At 36.7% G+C, this 23,886-nt stretch overlaps 1 protein-coding gene and 1 pseudogene across 1 annotated transcript; one reads left to right on the forward strand and one right to left on the reverse strand.

Moving 5' to 3' along the window:
* Positions 1-6,287: 6,287 nt before the first annotated feature.
* On the forward strand, positions 6,288-17,658 carry DPY30 (dpy-30 histone methyltransferase complex regulatory subunit). Its single transcript, XM_065891324.1, has 5 exons — positions 6,288-6,360; positions 6,598-6,669; positions 6,753-6,800; positions 15,156-15,298; positions 17,315-17,658. Exons 2-5 carry the CDS (start codon positions 6,634-6,636, stop codon positions 17,385-17,387), a joined length of 300 nt encoding a protein of 99 aa, XP_065747396.1. The 5' UTR covers positions 6,288-6,360; positions 6,598-6,633; the 3' UTR covers positions 17,388-17,658.
* Positions 10,193-10,954, reverse strand: LOC136134101 (transmembrane protein 33 pseudogene; annotated as a pseudogene).
* Positions 17,659-23,886: the final 6,228 nt, after the last annotated feature.

The following is a 23,886-nucleotide window of genomic DNA, read 5'->3' on the forward strand; positions in this document are numbered from 1 at the left end:
GTTATCTTTTTTGTCATTTAAATGTATGACATATGTATGTCTGATCGAGCTGAACTAGAATACAAATTTATGAGGGTGGGCACTGTAATTTATATTTATCTCAAGCTCTCCGAGAGTTTCAGATCCCCAAGTTAACCCCCAGATTTTGTGATTTGCTAGGACTCACAGGACTTAGCATATAGTCATACTCACAGCTATGATTTATGACAGCAAAAGGATACAAAGCAAAATCAGCAAAGGGAAAAGGCACATGGAGCAAAGTCTGAATGAAACCCGGCATCAACTTCCATGAGTCTTCTCTCAGTGAAGTCACACAGGACACAATTCTTCCAGCATTGAGATTTGACAACATGTGTGAAATGTTGTCTACCAGGGACACTCATAAGAAATTCAGTCCTGCTGATCATGTAGGCACCCTATGCCTAATACATACTAAAAGTCCAGACTCCTAGAAGGAAAGCACGTGCTTAACATAAACCATATTTTTTGCACAAACATTTTAGGCCCAGTGAGTCACTCTCATCATTTAGGGAAAGTTTTATATCAGTGTAGGGAACTTTATCACTCAAATTCCTAGATACCAGCCAATCTTGCAAGCAGGACTTCCTAAGGCCAGCAGTCTCAGGCCTGCTATGTTACCCCTTTTCTGCATATGCCTCATAAATACATGGGTAAAGGGAAGAATAAACTGGAAGATTTTTCTTTTAATGCTGTCATACAACCAATTAGACTCATTACTCATATAAATATTCTTCCCCATTATTGCCTGTGTTACAAATAATAAGGTGACATATTTTCCAATTTAAAAAATTTATCCAGGGCTTCCCTGGTGGCGCAGTGGTTGAGAGTCCGCCTGCCCTGGTCAGGGAAGATCCCACATGCCGCGGAGCGGCTGGGCCTGTGAGCCATGGCCACTGAGCCTGCGTGTCCGGAGCCTGTGCTCCGCAACGGGAGAGGCCACAACAGTGAGAGGCCCGCGTACTGCAAAAAAAAAAAAAAAAAAAAATGTATCCAAATATTTTTGGTCTTTTTTGGGGGGGGCCATGCCACTCGGGATCTTAGTTCCCTAACCAGGGATCGAACCCATGCCCCCAGCAGTGGAAACACAGAGTCTTAACCACTGGACCACCAGGGAAGTCCCTGGCCTTTTAATTTTAAAATAAATTCATGCTTTCGGTAAAAAAAAAAAGTTCAAACAATATAAAAGTTTGCAAGAAGCAAAGACTTCCCTTCCCCATTTTCCCACTCCACAGGTAACCATATTTATAGTTTGTTGTATATCTCTCCAGGCTTTTTCCTATGCATATACTAGTATATACATGCAAAAAAAAAAAGAATCTCACTACACAGATTTTCCTACAACATGAATTTTCAGATGAAATTATGTTGTGAATGTTTTTACATGCCAGTACCTATAAATCTACCTCATTCTTTTCAATGGCTACACAGTAGTCCATTGTATTGAGATATCATAATTTAATCTATTCCCAATCTCTTTCTACTAAAAACTGTGGTACAGTAAGTATCTTTGTACCCTTGTACATTTTTGTATTTTTATGGGATTAAAATCACAGAAGTAGAATTAGTGTGTCAAAGTGAACATTCCATTTTATTTTATCTCTTTTGTGGTAAGCTCATACTGAGTATGAACTCTTTACATAATACGTGATAGTGAACATTTGTTGACTCACTACTCAGAATCCATTACCTTTCTTCCCTCTTCCTAGCCATTCTAAGGTTTTCCCTTGTGAAACCCATCCTGTCCCATTGCATAGCAGTCATGCAATTCAGGTGGTATTAACTACCACCAGGTCATATCTTCATCATTGCTCAGGGAAGGCAGTAATTTAGGTCTGTGGCAATCAGCACATGGCATCTGCCTTATCGAAATAACTGGTTCAAGTTGGATAGGTGAAAGAAAACTTCAGACTTTTTTCTCATGGGTAGACCCATGAGAAGTGATGCTTTCCCTCCTGAAATGTGGAAAAGAAATATAAATATAGGCTCTTATGAGAAACGGCTGAAGTAATTGACAATTTTGGGATGGGAAGTGATATTAAGGTTAGCCTTTTCCTTCATTTTTATTATTCTCATTGCTGAGATATGTCTGTATCATAAAAATCAATAATACACTTTATTCATGTCTTTTTTTTTTGGCCATGCCACACAGCATGTGGGATCTTAATTCCAGGATCTGGGATGAAACCCGTGTCCCCTGGAGTGGAAGCGCAGGGTCTTAACCACTGGACCATCAGGGAAGTCCCTGTATTCATGTCTTTGAAAAGCCCATTTGATATGTTCCTTGGGAATGGTGGTAAGTGTGCCTGGACATGGAGTTTGGTAGTGAAGACAAGGGAACTACAGGTGGAGTAGTTGTCTTCCTATATTAGACAACAAAAAATACTTCCTTGGAAAGTGATTTACCAAATCTGGAATATATACTTTTAGGTCTTTTTTTTCCCATTGCGCAGCACAGGCTCTGGACGCGCAGGCCCAGCGGCCGTGGCTCATGGGCCCAGCCGCTCCACGGCATGCGGGATCCCCCCAGACAGGGGCAAGAACCCGTGTCCCCTGCATCGGCAGGCAGACTCTCAACCACTGCGCCACCAGGGAAGCCCTTTAGGTCTTCTTGAAAGGTGGTTGGTGTCCCTCCACACGAACAGCATTCAGAGGTTCCATTTACACTCAATAAATTCTGTGTATTTCTCTGCAAACACTTGTGTGTGTGTGTGTGTGTGTGTGTGTGTGTGTGTGTGCTGGATCATGTTCTTTACTTCTCTGAGCACTTTCTCTCCCTCTAATTATTTAAAAGAAAAAAAAACAGATTAGAAACAACAGCAATAATAGGTAGAACAATATCACAATAATGAAGTACTTAGGTTTCACTTAGATTTATATAACTTTTGTTTACAAAGCAGTTTCATCTATCTAATCTCATTTGATTCTCTCTGTGAAGAATTTTTATGCTAATTATATATGTAAAAAAACATGAAGCTCAGAAGTGTTAAACTATTTGCTTAATTCCGCATGGCAAACAAATGAAGGAACCAGGTTTTAATGCTTAACTAATCCCAAATCAATTCTTTCTCTACTACACATATTGTATTATTCCTAAATAGGTATTGCCTGTCTAAATAGGTTAATATTTTATTAACAGAATTTGCATCATGTCTGTAAAAAGGGGGTCAAGAACAGTAGCAAAATTATTCTAGATTCTAGAATTCTAGTTCTAGAATCTATAACTACTATCTCCCCAAAACCCCAAGAAGGGAAGGCTAGAGACTAGTACTTTGGTGCAACTACTTGCTTTCCTTATAAATTCACTTTAAAAAAAATATTTATCAAATATAAGAAACAAAAAATGAAAAGATGAATATAATAAGATCTTTGCCTTTGATGAACTAAAAAATCTAATTGTATTTAACTGTAAACAAAATATAAGGCAGGATGAGGTAAGTACCATAATAAATAGACATAGTGGAAGTAGATGAGAGGAGTACTGAACAAAGTTTTGTACTACAAGTCCAAATAAGAGCTAAATGTTATTCTCATTCTTTTAATTTATCCCACTCTAGACAGTACACAAGATATAAAGCAGAAACTAACAACAACAAAAAAATAGTACACAATATTGCAAATTTCTGTCATAATGATGGTTTTCAGGGCCATCTTTTTATTTTATTTTAATTTTTAAATTGAAGTATAGTTGATTTACAACGTTGCATTAGTTTCAGGTGTACAGCAAAGTGATTCAGATATATGTATATACCTATGTATATATATACATATATTTTCAGATTCTTTTGTTACAGGTTATTACAAAATATTGAGTATAGTTCCCTGTGCTATACAATAGGTCCTTTTTGGTTATCTATTTTATATATAGTAGTGTGTATATGTTAATCTCAAACTCCTAATATATCTCCCCCCCTTTTTCTTTTGGTAACCATAAGTTTGTTTTCTATGCCGTACTCTTTAGAATTTTTGATTTCATATCAAAACAACATTCTGCAGTATTTTGAATTAATTTTATACTTCCTATAACTTTCTTGCTACTTTGTTTCTATCATTTCTAGCTGTTATTTACTTTTATTTATTTATTTATTTTTGCTCAGCTCTCTGCTGCTATGGCTTTGTCCCTGAATCTTTCAATTAATGTTATAAATATAAAAACTTTAGCGAAGCTTTTTGGAAACCACACTGATAACTTTTTTTTTTGATTGAGAGAAACCTGGCCTATAGTTAATTATTCTGTGCTGTTTCCTTTAGTAATCATTTTTACATTCTGTCCTTTTTCTTCAGTAGTGTCAGTGTCTTAATTAAAATCCAGTTTTAACTGTGAATCAATTCAATATATGTTGTGTACCTATGATGTACTAGGCACCATGTGGAGCATAAAGATATATAAAACAAGTTCTCTGTCCTGAAGGAGCTCACAGTCTAGCTTCCTACTTTACTAATACTGTCAGTACTTAGAAAATGTAAATTAGCAGCTCTCAGTTACTTTCTGGAAGACTTTTTTGTTTTGTTTTTTTATTTTTTTTAATTTGGAAGTTTTTATGGCATGCCTACTATGTATTGGGAAATGTATGGATATATAATAACGATCCACATAACTCTCCTCTAGTTTTCCCAATCATTCTCTAGTTTTACTTTCTGTTATTTTCCATTCCTAAAAAGCATTTAATCTTAATTTGAATCAATATATGTACTAGTCAGTTTCTATATCCTGTACATAAGCATCCACAACTTTGCATCAATTCTGCATGAAAAATCCTATATCCTGTACATACGCATCCACATCTTTGCAACAGTTCTACATGAAAAAGCTGTCACCAACCACAATGCTAATCAAGCATACATTATATAAGCTGATTTTTTTTTTTTACGTTTTGTCTGTGTTGGGTCTTCACTGCTGCGTGCGGGCTTTCTCTAGTTGTGGTGAGTGGGGGCTACTCTTTGTTGTGGTGCGCGGGCTTCTCATTGCGGTGGCTTCTCTTGTTTTGGAACATGGGCTCTAGGTGCGCAGGCTCCAATAGTTGCAGCATGCAGGCTCAGTAGTTGTGGCTTTCGGGCTTAGTTGTTCTGTGGCACGTGGGATCTTTCCGGACTAGGGATGGAACCTGTGTCCCCTGCATTGGCAGGCGGATTCTTAACCACTGTGCCACGCCCACAGGGAAGTCCCAATCAAATATACATTATAAAATAAAACTTTAAAAATGTATCCACAAGCCTGGCTCCTAAACAAATTTTATTTACTTTAGATTTTTAGCCATGCAGTTTTAACGGAGTAGTAAAATGACGTTGTATTCTACCTTAAAAAAAAACCTTGGGACTTCCCTGGTGGTCCAGTGGTTAAGACTCCACACTCCCAACACAGGGGGCACGGGTTTGATCCCTGATTGGGGAACTAAGATTCCGCATGCTGCACAGCGCGGCCTTAAAAAACAAACACGTTAGTGTTATGATCACAAACATTTCTGCATTTGTAGAGTTATGGCTTTATTCTAGTATATTGATATGCCATAATTAAGTCTCCAAATATTTTATATGAAGTTAAAATATTTTCATATTACAAAGTGCAACTACAAATGGGATTACTGAATCAAAGGCAGGCACTTTAATGAGTGTATCATTTATATTTACATTAAAATAAAAGGAATTTATTGGAATTACAACAACAATCCGATTTACTAGATCCTGTTTGGTATTTACAAATGTGTGTAGGAGGCAAAGTGTCTTTTGTATTTTTACAAATACAATAGTATCAATAGTATCACGGTTTGGAAAGCCAGTTGCATATTGCTAATCTTGATACAAACGTTAAGGTAGCAGTAACTAATATGTTCACATATTTAAGGTCTTGAATAAAAGCTTACTACGAAACCCTAAAACATTTCTTCTTCCCCACTTTGGCTTTAGAGTAAAACACTGACATTCTTTCGTAGACAGTTGAGTTTGGGTCTGTGATTTTCTAGTAAGAACTATCCAGCAAGTGGTTTCGGTTCCGCGAAGAGCTTCGGCAGATTTCAGGCAGCACGGAGGGCTGGCCAGGCCGAACCTCGGCCGGCTGGCCTAGTCACTGGGTCTGCAGCTGGGGTGGCGCCTACTCTGGGTAGGCAGGTCGAGGAACGAGTCTTTGGCAGACCCCGAGGCCACAACTTCCCCAGGTCATTTCTTACCGCAAAGACTATCGTAGTAGAATCAGGGCCGGTCGGGATCCCTCCCAGCCCGGCCCCCGCTGGCAGTTCTGCGCAGGCGCGGCAGTCGTGCGACATCCGTCACTTACGGCGGAAGTGGTTTGTGCTGGGAGTTGGTGGCGCGGTGCAGGGCTCTTAGGAACGAACGGCTTGGGCGCGGGTAATCAGCTCCCTTTCCCCTTTTCTCTACCTCTTCTAGGTTCTTGGGAGTACGGCGGAGCTTCCGGACCTGATGCGGGCGCCCGGTCGTGGACTGTCCCACCCTGTTCCTCTACTGCTCGGGGTGCTCCGCGCCCAGGTGGGGGTGAGGGGCGGGGTCGCGGCTGGGCTGGACTCCATCCTGATGTCTTCGTCTTGAAATCTCCCGGGTAACTCACTGTTTTTCTTGTTTTCCAAGACTGGTATCCGGGGACTGTGACTTGCAGGGTCCACCATGGAACCAGAGCAGATGCTGGAGGGACAGACGCAGGTACCAGAAGGCCCTGGATTCAGGGTGGCGGTGAAGCAAGGAAGAGTGGCTGATGTTTCTGTGACCGGTGTTTTGTTTTCTAGGTTGCAGAAAATCCCCACTCTGAGTACGGTCTCACAGACAACGTCGAGGTAACTTGCCCAGTTCCTATGCCGTATCTTTGCGTCTCTTATGAACTGGGGAAAACTTGGGTTTCATTTTTACTAGGTTGCTTTGCACAAGGGAAAACTTTATCGTCACGAACGAAATAGTATCAAATTATGGGCAACTTGTTTTATTAGCGGTACTAATACTTCGTTGTATGCAGACGTACACATCAGCTGAGTCGAAAGGTTGAATTTTGAAAATGATATAGAGAAACAAACATACATTACTGATGGAGACTCAGAATACTTTTGCCTGGTGGCTACTAATGCTCTGTTGGGATACTGCATTGGAAAAACTGCACATCACAATTAAGAAGCCCATTGTATTTGTAGCAGAATAGTGTGCTGGTGAAGTCAACATTTAGTAAATGTTGATATCTTTGCAGAGTTCAGTAGTAGGTGCCATTGGAAGCTATAACAGGTAGTAGACACTGTTTTTGCCTTACATGGTTGAGTCTGAATTCAGCGAGTACATGTGAAAAATGTACAAAAGAAGGTATACTTTTATAGAGCTTTTTCATACAGGTACTAAGAAGTTGCTGTCTAAAAGAAGAAGTTACTTTGTAAGTGAATGAATAAATGCTGGAACAGTTGAATTAACCAGAGCTAGGTGGGATTGGTTAGGAAAACAGAGAGTTCCTGGAAGAGATGTGGGTGTTTTACAAGGTGGGTGGGGAGACATCATCAATAATTAAGTTTGGATAAATGAGGGCAGAAGCATTTCCAAGCAGAGTAATAATGGTAATAGCTGCTAATATTAGTCCTTTTACTATGTGCCAGGCACACTCCTAAGTAACTTCCATGTATTTTCAGTCTTGCAAGGCTCAGAGAATTTGAGTAACTTGTCTAAGATCACTAGGAAGTAAGTGGAGAGCTGTGTGTTAAACCTAAGCAGGCTGACATTTTTGAGGTGGAATTAAATTGTATTGCTGATCTTGACCAACTAGAGTTCCCTGGCATGTGGAGTGACTACTCTCTGCCTATAAAATTGCTAGGAATGTTTGTTGGTTGGATTATCAGGGTTAAGAAAATCTGAGTCTTTTCATAATGCAGTTTTTAATTGAACTGCTATGCTGAATCAGGTGAAGATACTTTATGCCACTTATCATTTAAGAGATTTCTTTTTAGGCATCAGCAGTCTTTTCTTGATGGTGCTTGTGTATGGAGGCAGAGCCATAATACAGTAGAGCAGTGATACCAAATGCTTTGTTTTTCAAACCCTCAGACCAATTTCCATGGTAGAGTGAGAAAAAAACTAAGGAGAGTGGAGTGAGTACTGATGATACATTATATGGTGATTGGTTTTCTTGCTTCCATAATTTTAAAATGCCTGTTTTATGAGTTATGGTGATAGTAAAATAATAATTATGCTTGTTTGTTTGTAAGTTTTTACTTGTAAAATAGAGTTAACAACCCTATGTTAGTCCCTTCATTCACTGTATTATTTTATTTTTAATTTACTTGTTTGTGATATCTCAGAGTCTGGAAACCACTACTCTACAGCTGCTGCTGCTGCTTTTTGTCTTAGAATTCCATTTTATGTCCATTATTGACACAGTTTTTTTAGGTTATTGCTTTAGGACTTATCGGACGGAAGTTTAACTTCCCACAATTTACCTTCAAGTGGTATCATATCTTTTCATGTATGGTATAAGGACCTTATAACAGTATCCTTCCATTTCCTCTCTCCTGGCCTTTATACTATTGTTATCATATATTATATTTATACATATGTTATAAACCCTGCAATTGATTATTTTTATTTAAAAAGTCAATTATCCTTTTTATTTTATTTTATTAAAATTTTTTTATTGTTTACTTAACATTATAGTTACTTTATTGCTCTAGAAAATTTAGTTTTTAAAACTATCAGATTACATACATAGTGATAATGAGACTACCCCCCCCCCCCCCCGCCCAACAATCAACTGTATATTATGAGGCTTCTCTAACTTGGTAGATAACTATTACAAAATTACAAAAATAGCTGGTTACAGTTGAGCTATCAAGTAGGTATCACATTTCTGTAGATTGAAAAGTTGAATAAAAAGAAAACTGATGTTACTGGTAAGTCGCTGAGTGTATCTGAGAAATCCAAGCTACATGCACACAGAAAAAAAACTGGTTACAAAAACCATTATGTTACTCTGTATTAACATTTTGCAATGTTTTAAACATTTCCAATCATGCAACAATAATAAAGATCAGAATGAATTTTATAAAGGAGTTGATGGAAGCTCAACAAACGTATTTAACATATTATACAACTAAAATCACATCATAACACATCCAGTTCTCCCAAATTTATCTATGCATTATAACATTGAAATGCACACTATTTCCTCCACAACTCCTCCTCTGGCCCCATTTCTATTCAATAACCTTATCTATATAAACCTTTCTGTTTAATCTTTTAAATCAGATTTGATGGGTAAGTATGTATAGTCTTCAGTATTTCAGAACAGATACCAAGTTTAGTCACATGCTCAGTCTTCAGTTACATTCCATCTGAACTGCTGCAATTGTCTATGAAAATTCAAGCCTAAGAAACCGAGAAAACTGGCAGTCAAGAATCTGATCTAAGTAATTGTGTAAACTACAATAATACTAAAACCTATGTGTGCACATTTCTAGAAGAAGGATTTCCTATTTGAGAAATGTTACTCAATGGGTCTCTGAAAGGAAAACTGTCTGACTACTGCTCTTTTATGTAAAACGCTTAGGTGACCACAAGTATTTAACCCAATTGGCTAACAGTCTTACAGTTGGGCCTTTTAAAATATTCAAAGCCACAGAAGTAATTATGAAAATAAAATTTTGGAAGATCATAGCATAAGATACATATAGAATTCCTATTATAATGGTACATCCAAAATAAATCTGTCCTAACAAAGCAGCACGAAATCAATTTAAAAACAATTTGAAATTAAATAGTGGGAAGTGTTTTTGTTAAAATCATCAACCAAAATTACTGAATGGCAAAAGAATACTGTCTCAAAATATACTGAATTTACATGTTAATATTACCATAATGAACTCATGCCAGATATAAATTCAGGTTACTAATTAGATGAAAACGAATTTTAGAGCTATTTTTCCAAGAGAAATAAAGGTACTTCATGATAAAGGCACAGCAGCGTCTAAAGAATTTTTGGTACATTTATCACAAGATTTAAATTTCCTTAACTATTAACAACACATTACAATAAAGTTTCTCAGAAAGTGTTTAAAAGGCTTGATTTAACATGCCAGGAAAATGATTATTTTTCTTTTGAGATGCATTTATGTAAATTATGTAAATTGCAGTGAGGTCAGTTTTACACCTGGAATTAACCATCCCTAGCAGAAGTACCAGCAGCTAACAGTGCTTATTTATATTACACATAACTTAGCTGGATGTTAAACTCTGCAACTGTTGGTGCCAGTCTGCTTATAAAGACAATGCTCTGGAGACGAAGTCTTCTCACAAACAGTGGGCAAGCAGGTTTCATTATTAGATGTTCAACAACAATCCTCCGTTCATTAGACAAGGTCCAATAATATGGATTTCTTCTAGAGGAGTATCGAACAGTAAGGAATCTATGGTATATAAAAGGCTGGAGCAAACTTCCTTGACCCCTAAAAAGCATTAAAACTGTAGCAGGCATCAAGAATATTTCATGACAAGCAATGAATTTCAGAATATTCTGTTGATTAGAGCTGAGTTTATCCGAGAGGTCTCAGCAGAGGTAAACTATTTGAACCCTTTGCATCAAGGCACCTTTTTCGTGTATGTGGCAGTATGAAGCGAAGAAAATAACAAGACTGGGAAATACTCATTGTAACAGGGTAGGAATTGAGAAAGATGAGTGAACAGAACAGGTAGTGACAGCTGTCCTCTAACAAAGCGTGGGCCAGGAATGCTCTGCTTAACTGGAAGTGTAGTAAGCTTTGGTGCAGCCTCAGAGCACTAGCCAGAGCATTTGCCAGCAAAGCACGTTGGTAAAAGCTTGCTACTTCATGCAGCCCAAGAAGAGGCAGAACAAAGAGCAGTAAACTATGAACAAGCCAGAAAGCAACATTGCCGTGGCCAGTTTATTGGCCGTGATGAATTGCACTGCGCCCGCCTCTTGGGGGCCGTTCGGGGCCGTGTCCACCATGGGGGGCTTATTACACACGCGTCTGGGAGGCTGTCCGGCACACCCGAAAGCACAGCTGGGTTTCTAGAAAGACCAGAGTGAAGGTGGAGCTGCGGAGCAAGGCCCAAGACGGCCGACCTAACGCCGCCGGCTCCAGGTTATTGCTGAACCCGGAAGTGCTCCCTTGACTTCCGTCCAATTAACTTTTTAACAGAGATTTAAACAGTACGAGAAAGGAGTGATTCATGTTTATCCGTGTAATTGTCATTTCTGGGTTCTCCATTCTTTTGTGTAGATCCTGCTGGTATCATTTCCCATCCTCCTGAAGGGCTTTCTTTAACATTTCTTGTAGTGGAGGTTGGCTGGGAAGGAATTCTTTAAGGTTCTGAATGTCTGAAAAGGTAATTATTTTGCCTTTGCTTTTGAGGTATTTTTGCTGAGTATTTGCTCCACTGTCTTCTGGCTGACATTGTTTCTGCTGAAAAGTCTGCTATCATTCCTATCTTTGCTCCTCTGTAGTTAACGTCTTCTCTTTGTGCTTTTAAGATTTTATTACTGGTTTTAAATAACTTGATTATAATGTGTCTTGGCGTAATTTTTTTTTTAATGTTTCTTGTGCTTAGGATTCATTGAGTTTCTTGGATCTTTGGGTTTAGAGTTTTCATTAAATTTGAAAAAATTTCAGCCATTATTTCTTCAAATATTTTCAAGTATTTTGTTAGCTTAATTTACTAATTCTTTCCTCAGTCTTCTTGAACATATGGAATATATTATAATAACTGGTTTAATGGCATTGCCTAAGCTATCTGTATCATTTCTGTGTCTGTTTCTGTGAATTGCTTTTTCTCTTCATTATGGGTAATTTTTTCTGCTTCTTTGCCCGTCTGGTAATTTTTATTGGAGGCTGGGCATTATGAATGTTACCTTGTTGGGTACTGGTTATTTTTGTATTTCTTCATATACTCTTGGGCTTTGTTCTAGGACTTGGTTAAGTTACTTGGAAACAATTTGATCTTTTGAGGTTTGCCTTTAAGCTTTTTTAGGTGGGACCAGACCAACCTTTAGTTTAGACTTAATTTCTTCCTCTTGTGTATTCTACCCAGTGCTTCATGTGTTATGAGGTTTTCCCATCGTGGGTCACAGGAACATGAACTACTCCTGGCCTGTGTGAGCTCCAGGGTTTGTGCCTCCTGCTTCCTCCAAGTGGTTTTTTCTTCTGGCCTTCAGTAGTTCCCTCACACACTTTGTAAAACATTGCAAAATGTTAATACAGAGTAACGTAATGGTTTTTGTAACCAGTATTTTTTCTGTGTGCATGTAGCTTGGATTTCTCAGATACACTCAGCGACTTATCAGTAACATCAGTTTTCTTTTTATTCAACTTTTCAATCTACAGAAATGTGATACCTACTTGATAGCTCAACTGTAACCAGCTATTTTTGTAATTTTGTAATAGTTATCTACCAAGTTAGAGAAGCCTCATAATATACAGTTGATTGTTGGGCGGGGGGGGGGGGGTAGTCTCATTATCACTATGTATGTAATCTGATAGTTTTAAAAACTAAATTTTCTAGAGCAATAAAGTAACTATAATGTTAAGTAAACAATAAAAAATTTTTAATAAAATAAAAAGGATAATTGACTTTTTAAAGAAAAATCAATTGCAGGGTTTGTAACATATGTAGAAATATAAGATAACAATAGTATAAAGGCCAGGAGAGAGGAAATGGAAGGATACTGTTATAAAGTCCTTATACCATACATGAAAAGAGGGGACTACTCAAGGCCAGAAGAAAAAACCACTTGGAAGAAGAGTTCCCTCACACTCATGCTCTGATAAATACTCACTTGAAAACTGGAAGGCAATCTCTTAGTCTCTTTCTATGCAACTCTCTCCTCTCTGTGAAAGTTTCCTTTTCAGTACTCTTCTCTGCAAGTTCTAGTTCTCTTGGTCTCCCTGAATTTTCAACTCTGTCTTCTCAACTTAGGGAGACTTCAGGGCTCTGCTTGGGGTCCTTCTCCCTGGGTTTTGTTGTATAAGTTCTCTAGGCAGGATGCAGTAAGCTGGGGCAATCATAGGATTCACCTAATTTTTCCTCATTTTTGTGATCACTGTTCTACACTCTTAAAAGCTTAATCTTTGTGTGTGTGTGTGTGTGTGTGTGTTTGTGGTTGGATATACATTTGACCCTAGAACAACCCAGGTTTGAACTGCATGGGTCCACTTAAAAGTGGATTTTTTTTTCAGTAGTAAGTACTGTAGTACTACACGATTTCCAGTTGCTTGAATCCACGGATATGGAACTGTAGATACAGAACCACAGATATGGAGGAACAGCCTGTATAAAGGGCCAACTGTAAGTTATAAGCGGATTTTTGGCTGGGCAGAGGGTCATGTTGTTCAGGCATCAACTGTATATTTTTTAGATTAATTCAGGATTTTGACTTTACTGAAAGTAAGCATAGCAATTGGCACATAGTGGATAGTCAGTAAATGTTTAAATGAAATAAATGAGAGGATTTGGTCAAGGAGCTTATTATAGGATCTATCAGAGTTGCTTAGGCATTGCTGTTTCTTTTTCTTTATTTTTTTTAAAAATTAATTTATTTGGCTGTGTTGGGTCTTCATTTCTGTGAGAGTGCTTTCTCTAGTTGTGGAGAGCGGGGGCCACTCTTCATCGCGGTGCGCGGGCCTCTCACTATCGTGGCCTCTCTTGTTGCGGAGCACAAGCTCCAGACGTGCAGGCTCAGTAGTTGTGGCTCACCGGCCTAGTTGCTCCGTGGCATGTGGGATCTTCCCAGATCAGGGCTCGAACCTGTGTCCCCTGCATTGGCAGGCAGATTCTCAACCACTGCGCCACCAGGGAAGGCCCATTGCTGTTTCTGAATGAAGGTATTGGGGTGTCATGTAATTGACTAGTTTTTATCATATATAGGTATTTGTTGAAATTTACTGGTGAACTATAAGTTTCTTAATTCATGGGCAAATGAAATAACTGTTTCATACATTAAATAAGTATAGGTAATTATTTTTATTAAGTCCAAAAATTAGATTGAAAAATCACAAGCAAAACTAGACAAGTTACCTGACATAGTTCTGGCAAGTGTTTTTGGAAAGCAAGGTATGTATGTTGTAGTTATATGCTTAAAGTTTTTTCTCAGTTTTTACAAAATAAAATTTTCTTTAAAAAAATTAAGTGTAGAATTTTTTTGTTTGTTTGTAATCGTTGACTATCCAGTTCTAGTATGATTGGAACAAATTTCATTTAAATGAAAGTGCTCTTAATAGTGTTTTGTCTTTGAGATAGCCACTTATTTCTAAATTTCTGAAATGATAGATTTCAGAAGAAGGCAAAGTTTTCCAGTAAAGTAGTTTTTGATGCTCTGGATGTCAGGTGAATTTATATGAAAGGCCCAGATTTTGGGGGGTTCTTAGACGGAGGAAGTGTAAGTCATCATTTCCGAAACATCATTTAAATATCACATTAATGATCTTTCCCATATTAGTCATTTCTTCTATTTTTTGGCTAATTTTACTTTATATTTTTTCTTAAATTTACTCATTTTTAAAAAATCATAGATGCATTTGTTTAGAAAAGAAACAAATGGAAAAGCATTCTCATTGCCATAGAGGGTAACCGTAAAAATGAAAACAGTGAATACAAAACAGTGGTAATAAATTTTAGCTCGATTCTGTTGCCAGTTGAAGTCTCTAAGCTGAAGCCTGCTCTCTGTTAAGAAGGGAGTTTAGCAAGTGTTACAGAAGTGTTAAAGACATGTTAGTGCCAAACTGAGACATTGTCCTTGATGTTATCTGTGATAAAAGAATTGAAACAGGACTAGTTTTCTCACTGTGATTCAGTGTTACTTAGTGTCATGTCCAGATTTTTTGAAGCACATTGTAAGAAGGTGTATTCTCATGAAGAAAAGAAAAGGGACTTGTATTTATTCCTAAAAAGGCAGAAAGAAAGAGAGAAAGTAAGTGTAGGATCTGGAGATACGACATTAAAAGAATGAGATATTATGGTGCCTTCAGAAAATGCTTGAATGAAATTTAGAAATGGGTCTGATTTTATTTTGGCAGAAGGATTTGCAGTTCAATCAGCTTTCTAGTCATTGATTTACCTTTTCTATTAGTTTTATATTTCCATTAATTTTCGTTTAGCACTCAAAATAATCTAGTTATTTTTAAATATTCATGCATGTTTTTTGAATTCACTAGAGGATAGTAGAAAATGAGAAAATTAATGCAGAAAAGTCATCAAAACAGAAAGTGGATCTCCAGTCTTTGCCAACTCGTGCCTATCTGGATCAGACAGTTGTGCCTATCTTATTACAAGGACTTGCTGTGCTTGCAAAGGAAAGGTAAGATAATAGTGTCTGCAAATGGAGTTACCAGAAAAAGCAAAATAAAAACTTCCCTAGTTGAAATATCATGAGTTATGTATAGTTATTTTTTACTATATAAGGAATTTATAGATACTGAAGTTTTTTTAAAAACAAGTCAGCCATAATCTCAATTAAGACACTTATTTTTCTACTAGTCTTAGATCATATGCATATTTATAATCATGGTATACATGTAATTTTATATCTCCTTTTTACTTAAAATTATAAGATAAAACTTCTTCCATATCTTTACAGAGCCTTCATGATTATAAATGAAATTATAATATCACAGTTAACTTAGCCATTTTCTTGTTGTTGACCATTTAGGACCAATTTCCTTTGTTATTATTGATCACCAGGTACTTTATCTGTTTTTATACCCTTTTACTCTTGTTTAATTACTTTATGATAAATACCCAAGAATTGGTTTGCTATTTCAAATGACATGACTATTTTTATAGTGTTTGACACATAATATCATATTTCTGTCCAAAAGTTTATCCTTAAAATTCTTCAGGTGTCATCATAGCCTCAAGTGCATGCGTGTTATAAACTTTTTTTTTGCCAAGTTTTTTTTAATTTACATTTCTTTGTTAGCACAATTACAGTTTTTCTCTTTTCTGTACATGTTTTCTGTACAAAAATTTTTTGTATAAGTAAATCCAATAAGAAAATTTTGTTGTAAGTTACATTAGTCAACATTTATTGGGTGTAAATTATGTTTTTCTCAAAGACTAATAATGAACACTGTAGTAAACTGACATAACTTGATAAGGAACTTGATGGAACATATCTGAGTTATTTAGAATAGGTGTATTACTTAGTTTTATTTTTTAATTAATTTATTTTTATTACTTAGTGTTAAGTTAAAAAATTAAATGAATAAACAATAAGTATTTGTTTTGGATTGTTATATTTATAAAATAGGATTTATTTTTGACTGCAAGATATGTCTTGGCTCTACTACTGACAATTAAAATATGGGCATCTTTTATGCATTTTTGTTCTTTCTCTAGAGAAGGCCAATATATCAGAAATTCTAAATATTACTTTAAATGCTAGAAGAAAAGAATTTGAAGAAGTTTTACAGTAACATTCTATTAGTAAATACAGTTTTTAAGTAAGCATTCTAGCAAAATAATTCATCAAATTAACTGTAAATATTATGTAACAAGTATTGTCTCTGTCTAGTTAGTTCAAAAGGCTGTTTAAAGTGCTAGGAGAATGTTTTGAGATCATTGTAAATCAATTCTAAATATGCCTTTTTTTTTTTTTTTAAATATGCCTTTTTATAGTAGGGTTTAAAGTAGATGTTTCCCCCAACTTTTCATCTTTGGACCTGTTTTATCAGCAACAGCAACATATGTAAAAGTGATAAATATGAAATAACACCTCTTTATTTTATTAAAAATTTTTTTCCAGTTTTGAGAAAAAATTTACATACGTCACTATGTAAGTTTAAGGTATACAGCATGATGGTTTGATTTACATATGTTGTGAAATGATTACCACACAGGTTTAGTTAACATCCATGATCTCATATATACATATATACAATATATACATATACAATAAAAAGGAAAAAAAGAAAAAAATTTTCTTCTTGTGATGAGAACTCTTAGGATCTACTCTTTTAACAACTTTCCTGTATATCATACAGCAGTGTCAGCTATAGCCATCATGTCGAACTTTATACCCCTAGTACTTAGAACTGGAATTTTGTACCACCTTCCTCCAACAACCCCTCTCTCTCACCTCCTAATTTTAAAATATGTTTAAGGGACTTCCCTGGCGGTCCAGTGGTTAAGACTCCGTGCTTCCACTGCAGGGGGCACAGGTTTGATCCCTGGTGGGGGAACTAAGATGCCACATGCTGCACGGTGTGGCCAAAAAAACGGAAAAAAAAAAGATGTTTTCATTATGGGACAATACATTTAAATTAACACGTCTCGAATATAAATTTCTAAATTTTGGATTTCTTTTCCCTTACAGACCACCAAATCCCATTGAATTTCTAGCATCTTATCTTTTAAAAAACAAGGCACAGTTTGAAGATCGAAACTGACTTATTGGGAAGAACAGAAAAATTTGGTTTCCACTGTAGATTTACATGATTAAGAGGCAACTTTAATTGCCATGATTTCCCCCCCCCCCATTTTGGAAGTATAAGAATCATCAGGACAGCAGAACTTATTTTGGAGTTGCAGAAGAAGACATATCTCCCTTATTGATTTAATCACATACTTATTTAATGAGTGTATTCTGTGCAGTTTTTTCTCAGATTGTCTTTAACTTTGTTTTTAAAATGACCTTCAAAATAAACTGTTAAAACATCATTATCTTACAGTAGTGTTTGTTCTATATGACAAATATTTTATGTGGTTCAGTTGTTTTCATGTATTACTTATTCCTTGTGTCTTAGAATGCTGCAGAGTTTTACAACAGTGTGAAAATACACCAGAGTCAAGTAGAATATAAAAAAATCTCAGCCAGTTTTTCTAGTGTTGTTCCTGGACCTCTTGGAGGGTAGGATTTGGGCATCTTCAGTTTTTAACAAACATCACCAGTGATTCTAATGCACAATAAATTGTTTTTTTTTTCACAATAAATTTTGGAGTGCTGTTAAGCATTGCGGAGGGTGTACAATATCCTTCAATGCTATCAACCTTTATGGTATTAATATAATAATAGCTATCATTTATTGCAGTTCTACTATGTGTCAGGCACAGAACTATTTTATTTGTTATCTCTAATGTAGCAATTCTGCAAAGTAGATGTTGTTATTCCCATTTTGCAGATGAGGAAACAGATTTGGAGAGGTTAAGCGACTTGCTCAAGACCACACTGCTGGTAAGTGCTTGAACGGGCATTCAAACCCAGTTCTACCAATGTGCTGCTGATAGCTAAGTGAGAAGTACTTGTGCTAGTTAACATATTGCTTCTTTTCGCAATAAAACACACCAGCTAGTCCTTTTTTTTGGGTCTGCTCACTTTGTCCTGTATGAAGAAATTGAGATAATGCACTAGCTCAGAAAAGAGAAGATTGAAGAGAGCCAGGAAGGATAAACATTCGGTGGAGCAGTGGTTTCTCAGCTGGGAGTGATTTTGTCCCCCCTTTCCCCAAGGGACATTTGGCGATGTCCAGAAGCATTTTGGTTGTCACAACTGGAGTAAGGTGGGATTCTACTGGCATCTAGTGGGTAATGGCCAGTGATGCTGCTAAATATCTTAACGATGCGCAGGACAGCCTGGGTGCCCCACCCATCTCCAAGAATCATCCAGCTCAAAATGTTAGTAGAGCTAAGGTTGAGAAACCCTGCTTTGGAAGCATATATTAAAGACATGTCTCCAAGCTAAACATGTGGAGGCAAAGTTAGAAATTTAATGCTGATGGGGTGTGTCTTATAGTTCTCTTTAATATAGGAAAAACATTTCAGTCGGAGTGACACTTTTGGGGAGGTGATATGATGGTTTTGATATACATCTGCAGATCTATAGGTTTGAATAGGAAAAACCTGGAAATATTGAGCTCTCAATATTTATGCTTATGTAGTAGTTTTCGTAACTATTAATTTCATTAAATTTATTTTGGTGATTTGACTAACTCATAAGTTAATCTGTCTATGTCTTTTAATGATATTTTAATATTCGAGTAAGTACTAACTGGGTAGTCTTTTATTAAAGCATCAATAATTTTATCTTCTTAACAGTTCTTCATCAGCGATTCACATCAGAGCCACTTGTGGAACTTTTCATATATAAATATATATAAAAATATATTAAAAATATATAAATTATATCTCTCTGTGTTATATATCTCTTTTATACATCTATATATCGATGCGTACCTGGATCCTGGAGAGCCTGATTCAACTGGGATAGAGCCTGGACTTCTGAATTTGACAAAAACTCTAAGGCATTCTGATACCACCTTTGGTTAATGACCACTTAGAAGTAATTCAGTACTCTGCCTAACGCTGCATGGCTTCCAGTGTTCTAATGAATTATCTTCAAGATAGGGCTTAAATTAATCGTAAAATCGATACTTTTTTCTGTAAGGGCTGAGAATAGGCATGTTTTGCTGGCAGTGCACATCCTACTTAGCACTTAACCATATGCCAGGCACCATGCTAAATACTTTACATGAATTGTCATTTAACCTCAAAACCCTGTGAGGTAGGTTTAATTTTAATACCTCACTTTTAGAGGAGGAAAGTGAGATTTGGTTAACTTGCTTAAGGCTGCAGGGGAAGTAAGTTTGGGGCAGGGATTCATACCCAGTTTAATGCTATATTACCTCCCTGCCCTGAATGCTGCTCTAATGCTCTCAGATGCCCTTAAAATTTTTCTTTGGGGGAAAAATCAGTCTGCCCTTATGTGTATACAATAGAAGCCCTCTTATCTAGCTGGTAGATGAAAAATAGAAAAATAGGAGTCATAGTAAGGAAACGTAAATGACACTGTGAACAGTTTTTTGTAAAACTTAGAAAATATTAATCTATATTAACTTGGTAATATTTTGATGTCAGCCTTTGCTCTGAGTATGGGTTCTTTGATTGGAATTCTGTATCTTCCTTCCACAAACCACTCCTATAATGTATGGTTTACAAATTTCAGTTTCAGATTTTTTGACAGTAGCGTAAGATCTTAGACATTTAAGATCTTAATTCTTAAGGCATTAAGTGTATAATGATACACTTTTTCATGATTTTTTTCTCCAGCCATCTTATCTGCCTCTAATTTGACAGTTGTTTTTATTGAGTCCAAAGCATTTCACCTAATTTTTGTACTAACACCTTTTGCATTATGTGTTTGTGTTTCATTGGTTTATGTAATATTTTATTAAATTATGTAATGGCAGTACTTTGTACATCTCGTATAAATAGGTTGGAGAACATGATTGACCCTTGTTAGTTATGCACACAAACCTGGGAGAAGAGTGCAACAGTGTGAGTTTCCTAAAAAGTGTAGTCTACCATCTTCAAGAATTCAGCTTGTGGTGGGCATGGTTCAGTGTATTTTACTATGGGGATGGACAGCATCACTTAGTCCAGTAAGTTGCTTAAATAGAAATCAGTTAACAAAGCTTCTATACTTTGATGAGGTATTTCATGTGTAGCTGACAATTATACTATAGAAACAATTCCTACCCTTTGACTGCTTAGTCAGGAAGATAATGTTTAATAAACGTATACAGTAATAGAGTAAAAGGTACTGTATCCTGTAGAGTGAATTCTTGAAAAATGTGGACAAGTGGGAGGACCAATAGAATAAATCAGGAATAGATTCCTAGAGGATATAGAGACCTTGAATTGAAAAAACAGAAAAATAGGGAATTCCCTGGAGGTCCAGTGGTTAGGACTTAATCCTTTCACTGCCGAGGGCACGGGTTCAATCCCTGGTCGGGGAACTAAGATCCAACAAGCCGTGGCCAAAAAAGAAAGAAAAAGAAAGAACAGGGCTTCCCTGGTGGCACAGTGGTTGAGAGTCCGCCTGCCGATGCAGGGAGCGCGGGTTCGTGACCCGGTCCGGGAAGATCCCACATGCCACGGAGCGCCTGGGCCCGTGAGCCATGGCCGCTGAGCCTGCGCGTCCGGAGCCTGTGCTCCGCAACGGGAGAGGCCACAACAGTGAGAGGCCCGCGTACCACAAAAAAAAAAAAAAAGAAAGAAAAAGAAAGAACAGAAAAATAGTTTGGATAGAAGGAAACTGTTTACCTAATTCTGATGAACCTATGGGGAGAATATTGAACCTTTGTTTAAATCTCTTTGTTTAGGAGAAGGTATAGGAGATTTTAAGATTGATAACTTCCCATTAGCAACATGATAGGATGGCTGTAGGGACAGCATAAAATATTGTAGCCAGGTATTTTCCTGGACTGGATTCCAGAAAGGCAGTAACAAATTGGAGGCCTGATACATATTGTCTAACTGTAGCAACAAAGGACAAAAGATGGAAGGTGTAAATGACTATCACTGAGAATCCACTTGTTTAAAATCTCTGGATTTAAAGAAGGAAAGTAATATAATAGTGGAAAATAGGTCACCAGAGCTAAAGGGGGCAATCAGTAATGAATAAGAATTTTCTTTTTAAGAAAACTCTTGTCAGCCTTTAAAAAAACTTCAAATCTTTTGACTCAGTTGTTTAATTTCTGGGAATCCTGAATAATATTAACAATAAATTTGGAAAAAGCTCTGTGTACAAAATTTACTCCAAAAATTTGGAAATGAACAAGTTTTCATCTTGTAAGAATCATTAACTATGTAAAGTACTTAGCCTAGTGTCAGGTGCATAGTAAGTGTTTAATAAATGTTACTTATTAAGTTTGGTTTCTAAAGAAGAAAAGAGCAAAGTCAACTGATACTAGGTTAGAGTACCAGTGTTAATTGAAATTAAAAGAGCATCTTTATGCTAAACTCCCTTCTCTCAACCTTGACTTTTTCAAAACCCGGTGGTATCATTCTAGAATATTTTTCTGACAAAGGGCTTTTAGTAATTAGGGGGCTCCTCGAGGTGTCAGTTGTGGATAAGTAAAATCTAAAAATGGGCAATTTAATATTGCCATATAGGCTCCCAAAATCAAGCCTAATAAATAATTATTGTTGGGTATAGGTAGTATATGTATATGGCACAAAATTCATAAGATATACAAAGATGTACATTGACCGTTACCAGTTTGTTTCCTTCTAGAAGTATGCCATGTATATGCAAGTGTGTGAGAATATAAGTACTTGTTTTTACACAAATGGTAGCGTACTTTACACATTGTTCTGCAATTTGCCTTTTGCATTTTTTTGGGGTGGGCAGCTCTTTCCATGACAGTATATAGCACCACCTTATTCTTTTTAATGGGTGCATATGTATGGGTATACCCTAATTTAACAAGTCTTATTGACAGACACTGTGGTTGTTTCTAGTCGTTTGCTAGTACAGACTGATGCAGTGACTATCCAACATGCTATTTCAGAAGATGTGTTATTAATGTTGGGCTCTGGGTGCCTTATTTGTTGAAGTCTGTGCTTCATAAGGACTCTCTGTTAATGAAGATTTCCTCCTTGCCTTTAACTTGGATGATGTTTATGGAGCGTCAAACCCAAATCCCTGGTGGATATAATGGAAATTTTTTTTTTTTTTTTTTTTGGCCGCACCACGCGGCACGTGGGATCTTAGTTCCCTCACTAGGGATTGAACCCACGCCCCCTTCAGTGGAAGCACGGAGTCTTAACCATCAGACCACCGGGGAAGTCCCTGAAAATTGTTAATAATAACATGGGAATTGTACAGTATTGCCAAACAGGCTTCTTCTAGGATATGAAGTATTTTGCATTATATGGATCTTCCTTAATTTAGGGGATGTGGGTGAGTAGTTTCAACATTTCTTTCAAGAGTACATCCTTGAATAAGGTAGCCAGAATAAAATGGACAGGAGGAGTAATGATGGGATATGTTAAGAGCATTCTAGAAATAATAGGAGATCCTCTAACCTTTCACTTTGCTTGGCATTGTGGTTTTGCTGAGTTTGATCAGTAAGAAAAATCCTTTGGGGAAAGAAGCCTCCAACTGAGCATTTTAATAGGGAGGAAGCTTAATTTTAGATTACATTACTAGTTTGGAATGAGACCTAGGATTGTTGCTAGGAGCAGAGGATAATGATAAAAACATTTATAAAGAACAGCTTATAAATTGTTTTCATGACACTTAATGATTCTCACAGCAAGCCTGTGAGTTACATATGACTGCTGTTTGCATTTGACAGATGAGAAAACAGCGTTGAAAAAGTTAAATTACTAGGTATCCATAATCACACAGCTGATGAGTGACAGAGCAATCAACATTCTTACACCGTATCAACCATATCAACTATTTCCTTTTCTTGAAATTTACAATGAAAAGTTTACCATTTCATCAGGTATCACTGAGTTTTGCTTCTTCAGGAAGAGTACCAGGGAATCAGCTCCAGCCCTCCTTTTTCTGTTATCCCTAAATTGACTACTTGGCATGTCCTTTTTTTTTTTTTCCTGTGTAATAGCTTAATATTTGGGCAGGTTAGTGGTGAAGTGAGAGGGTTAAAATTTGAGTAAAGAACTATACAGAGTGGAGATTTTTCTTTTTCCAGCTTAAAACCAGTGTATAAAAAGGTGTGAAAGTCAGAAGTGTTCCAGTAATTGACCAGGACTGGGATCTCATGCAAGATCCTTGAGCCTTAAAATTGAAAAGGTGAGAGGAGGGGTAGAAACTATATAGTACCTGAAAAAAAAATCTATTATATGACACTAAGAAAACTTGAAAATTAAGCAGTCAGTCGTTTGTTTTGGACTCTACCGGGGATCTGTTTAGTGTGAAATTCAGATATAACAATTTTTATGATTTTAACTCCAAGACTTTCATTGAAGGTATGCAACTTTCTCTTACTCTCTTCCCAGTTTTGGAATGGTCTACTCCATGACATTTCCTTGGAGGTCCAAGATATTCTACTTTGCTGTGATTCTTGTATAATTTTAACGTAATTCTTTGTTCCTGACACGTGGGATTTAAAAGATAATGGAGGGTTGGAAATTATGTTT

This window comes from Phocoena phocoena, chromosome 14, assembly GCF_963924675.1.
Source record: "Phocoena phocoena chromosome 14, mPhoPho1.1, whole genome shotgun sequence".
NCBI classification, from domain to species: domain Eukaryota; kingdom Metazoa; phylum Chordata; class Mammalia; order Artiodactyla; family Phocoenidae; genus Phocoena; species Phocoena phocoena.

Excerpts from the sequence above, each read along its gene's own strand:
- DPY30 (XM_065891324.1), top strand. The coding sequence starts at position 6,634 with ATGGAACCAGAGCAGATGCTGGAGGGACAGACGCAG. Across the intron at positions 6,670-6,752 it reads TGCTGGAGGGACAGACGCAG|GTTGCAGAAAATCCCCACTC; the intron begins GTACCAGAAGGC and ends TTTGTTTTCTAG. Across the intron at positions 15,299-17,314 it reads GCTGTGCTTGCAAAGGAAAG|ACCACCAAATCCCATTGAAT; the intron begins GTAAGATAATAG and ends TTTCCCTTACAG.